The 3,220-nt window shown below is 54.9% G+C and overlaps 1 protein-coding gene across 1 annotated transcript in view; it reads left to right on the top strand.

Annotated features, from left to right (window-relative positions):
- SYT6 (synaptotagmin VI) overlaps positions 1 to 2,477 on the top strand; it is a 14,069-nt gene extending 11,592 nt beyond the window's left edge. Inside the window, exon 6 of the mRNA XM_010157176.1 lies at positions 2,337 to 2,477. Within this exon, the coding sequence (XP_010155478.1) occupies positions 2,337 to 2,477 (141 nt within the window). The remainder of the gene's footprint in view (positions 1 to 2,336) is intronic.
- The last annotated feature ends 743 nt before the right edge of the window (positions 2,478 to 3,220 follow it).

Here is a 3,220-nt window from a genome sequence, read left to right on the forward strand (position 1 = left end):
GCTTTGCTGTTGACCCTCATGACTGTCGCCATTTGGTCTGGCGGTCGGCGATGGCCTCGGCTGTACATCCGTGTCCTTCTGGATTGTGTGCTTGCCCTCTGGTCGGGAAGCCAGCCAGGACTGAATTGTATGAACTGCGCAGGGGTGGCCGGAGCTGCTGACCCGGGAGCCCAGCGCTGATCCGTGCCTGCTGCCGTCTCCACCATGCTGCTCCGCAGGGAGACGGCTGGGCCCTGTCCCCCCTTGCACAGCTCAAGGCTGAAGCAAAGGGAGGGCAAGCTGGAACTTCTGTGCTAACCTACACACGTGCTGCCCTGCTTGGCATGCCTTGGAAAGCTCTACCCAAAAACAGGAGCTCCCGCCATACGCTGACCGCAGCCCAGGAACACAGGTTCTGGTGGAGTTACCGGGAAAACCAACACCGGGGTGAGTTGTACTGGGAGGAGAGAATGGCCCTGGCCCCCGGCTCCCTGCTGCAGTGGCACGGGACAGCTGGGTGGGCACTGGTGCCCTTGGGGATGGGCCGCTGGCCTCCTCCTGCACTGGGACACGGGTGCTTGGCTGCCCGACACGAGGGCCCGGGGCAGCATGGGCCCCGGTGAGGTGCTGACGTGGTCCCAAACCCGCGTTCTGGGGTCGGCGGCGTGGCTCGGGTGTGACTGCGTGAGCCAGTGCTGCGCTTTCTTCTCTTCCACAGCTGGAGCCTTTAGGGAAACCTGGTTCTGTGACATTTCGTGGCTTTGGTTGCTCCATATTTATCAACAGTGAGTAACAAACTGTAAGGACGGCGCTTCTTTAATGACCGTCGTCATTAGAAAGGGAACATGTGCAAATGAATCATTAATTACAGGCTTCTAAGTACCATTCTCCTCACGCAGCTGTTTAGAAGGAGCATTTTGGGCAGAAGAGTCCCACTCGCTGTTGTGTTTTGAAGTTATTCTGACAAGACCGCTTGCCCTCAGCCCAGACCTGTGCCCAGTTTTCAGCCCCGCGGTGCTGCTGGCACATGCTGCCATGGCCTCAGCCCCCCCGGCGTGCTGCAGCCATCCCCCCCAGCACTGGTCCCTTACCCACCAGCCAGGCGGAGCCGTGTGTCTATAAAGAGAAATATAAAATTACAGTGCTTCTTTCCAGGCTTTGAAGGGGACTTCTGAAAATTGGGAATTGCTCTGTTATCTAGGAAAGATGAACTCTGTCTGATCTGCTAGAGTAGCACCATCAGCGCAACGCAAGACGGGTCTCTGATGTAGCCAAGTCCCTCTGGCAGTCAGCATGGGGGCATTTATTTGTTTAAAACATTTCTGCAGATAAAACCCGCTAGCTTTGCTTGAGAGCATAATGAAGAATGGCCTTTTATCTTTAAAAATATGCTAAATCAGCCTCTTCCAGACTTTTGGGCATGTTTGACTTTCACTGAACTGTTTCTACTTTGTGACTGTTAATTACACAATGGATGATTCACCTTTTCTAATTAGATGAAGGAAAAGTAACTCTGGTCACTTGAACCTACTCTCGGAAGGGTTTTCTTCACGTTTTTGGAGTAACAAATATTGCCACTGTGGAAATACCTTTGCCAACACAACGGTAGAGTTCGGTTTCCCGAATGAGTTTTCACCCACAGAGTGAAATTCCTAAATGCCAGAGCATTAATAAGAGCTGGCAAAGAGTTTCAGCTTATGTAGGAGAGGAGGGGATTGAGCCGGGGGGAGCACAGAGCAGTGGAAGGACTGTGCTTCCCGTTGTCTCTGGCGATGTCTATCATCTGTCATTTGAATTTAATAAAACAAGATGGTGAGATGGGCAAGTACTCAAAAGCTTGAGGAGTAATGGGTTTGAATTATAATAACAGCCCCCAAGGCAGATGACTAATAATTTATGATCCCATAAGTATGGCAAAACGATGTTTGCTACGTCCACTGAATCTCTGATCTGATTTTCACTTGGAGAAATGTCTCTGGCGCTGTGGACGTGGCTCCTGCAGAGCAAATCCCCAGGCTGGACAGGCTCAGGTAATTGGGCAGTTAGGCGGTATTCCTAAACCAAACCAGCGCCAGCGCTGGGCCCGGAAACGACAGAAAGGCAAACCGAGAGCAACCGCTGTCCATGCAGCGCACAGATCCGGCTGATTCCCCTTTCTGCGAGCAGTCCTCCAGGCTGTGAACGGATTTAGGAAGCAATAGAGCAGGTTGTTCAGTAATTCTCGCCGGGGGGGTTAACTGGGGGCACTGGATGCGCTGGAACACGCGGAGCAGGGAGCGGGGCGGGAGCTGGGGGGTGCGCAGCATCTGGGATCACCGGTCCCGCTGGCTTAGACTCGCTTTCCTTTCTCCCAGCAGTGGCAAGGCCGGGCAGCAAGCTTCGCCAGCCAGGGCTCCTGCCCCTCGCCTAAGCCTCCCCTGATGCGGCGGGCGGCGGTGGAGTGGGCCCACGCCGCTTCCCGTCTGCACGTGGCTGCAGCCTCGGTGACCCGTTGCTGAGTGGCAGTGGTGCAGCGAGACCTTCCAGGCTAGTTTTTCCCTCGTAAGTACAGGCAGAAACCCGTTTTGTGGTCAAACACGTCTTCGTCTACTAATGTCTCCCAAGGTGATGTTGTTTTTGTGGCTTTTGCTGTACGGATCCGTTTCCGGAGGAAGGCGGTGGACTGAGACATGAGCCGGACGGTTGGTCTGTAAAATAACATGTAAAATAGTTGTTAGCGCGTGCGGAGGCTGGGGAAGTGCGAAGGTGCTGAGCGCCCGCAGGCAGCACCCACGGCCGGGACCCCCGGATGGCCTGAGCCCACCGGGCAGAGCCGAGAGACGTCTGGGCGGTGGGAGCCCTTTCCCACGGCGGCCAGCCCAGAGCCAGCAGTTCCTGTTCACGCGGAGACGTTCACGAGCTGTTAGAAGTGTGTGCAGTGTGTACCCCAAATTCTTTTTGTCACATATAAAAAATGCCGTTGATTCCTCGGAGGGGGAAATGTTTTCTCCCCCGTATTTGGAGTCTCCCCAGAGCTACCTGCATGAACAGTTCCTTAGGACCCTTCGTAGCCGCTGCGCATCCCCCCCGACCATCGCCACGCTACCTGGAGCGGAGAGAACGGCGTCGCCGCGAGCGGGGTCAGACGTGAGGGGGGGAGAGATGCTGCGGAAATAGGTGACGTCCTTGCGCAGACCCCAGGTCTTCATTTCTTGTATCATCCTGGTAAAAAAGGGCGAACAAGAGTGAAAGGGAATACAGA

The sequence above is a fragment of the Eurypyga helias genome, unplaced genomic scaffold (assembly GCF_000690775.1).
Source record: "Eurypyga helias isolate BGI_N326 unplaced genomic scaffold, ASM69077v1 scaffold25128, whole genome shotgun sequence".
In the NCBI taxonomy this organism is placed as follows: Eukaryota; Metazoa; Chordata; class Aves; order Eurypygiformes; family Eurypygidae; genus Eurypyga; species Eurypyga helias.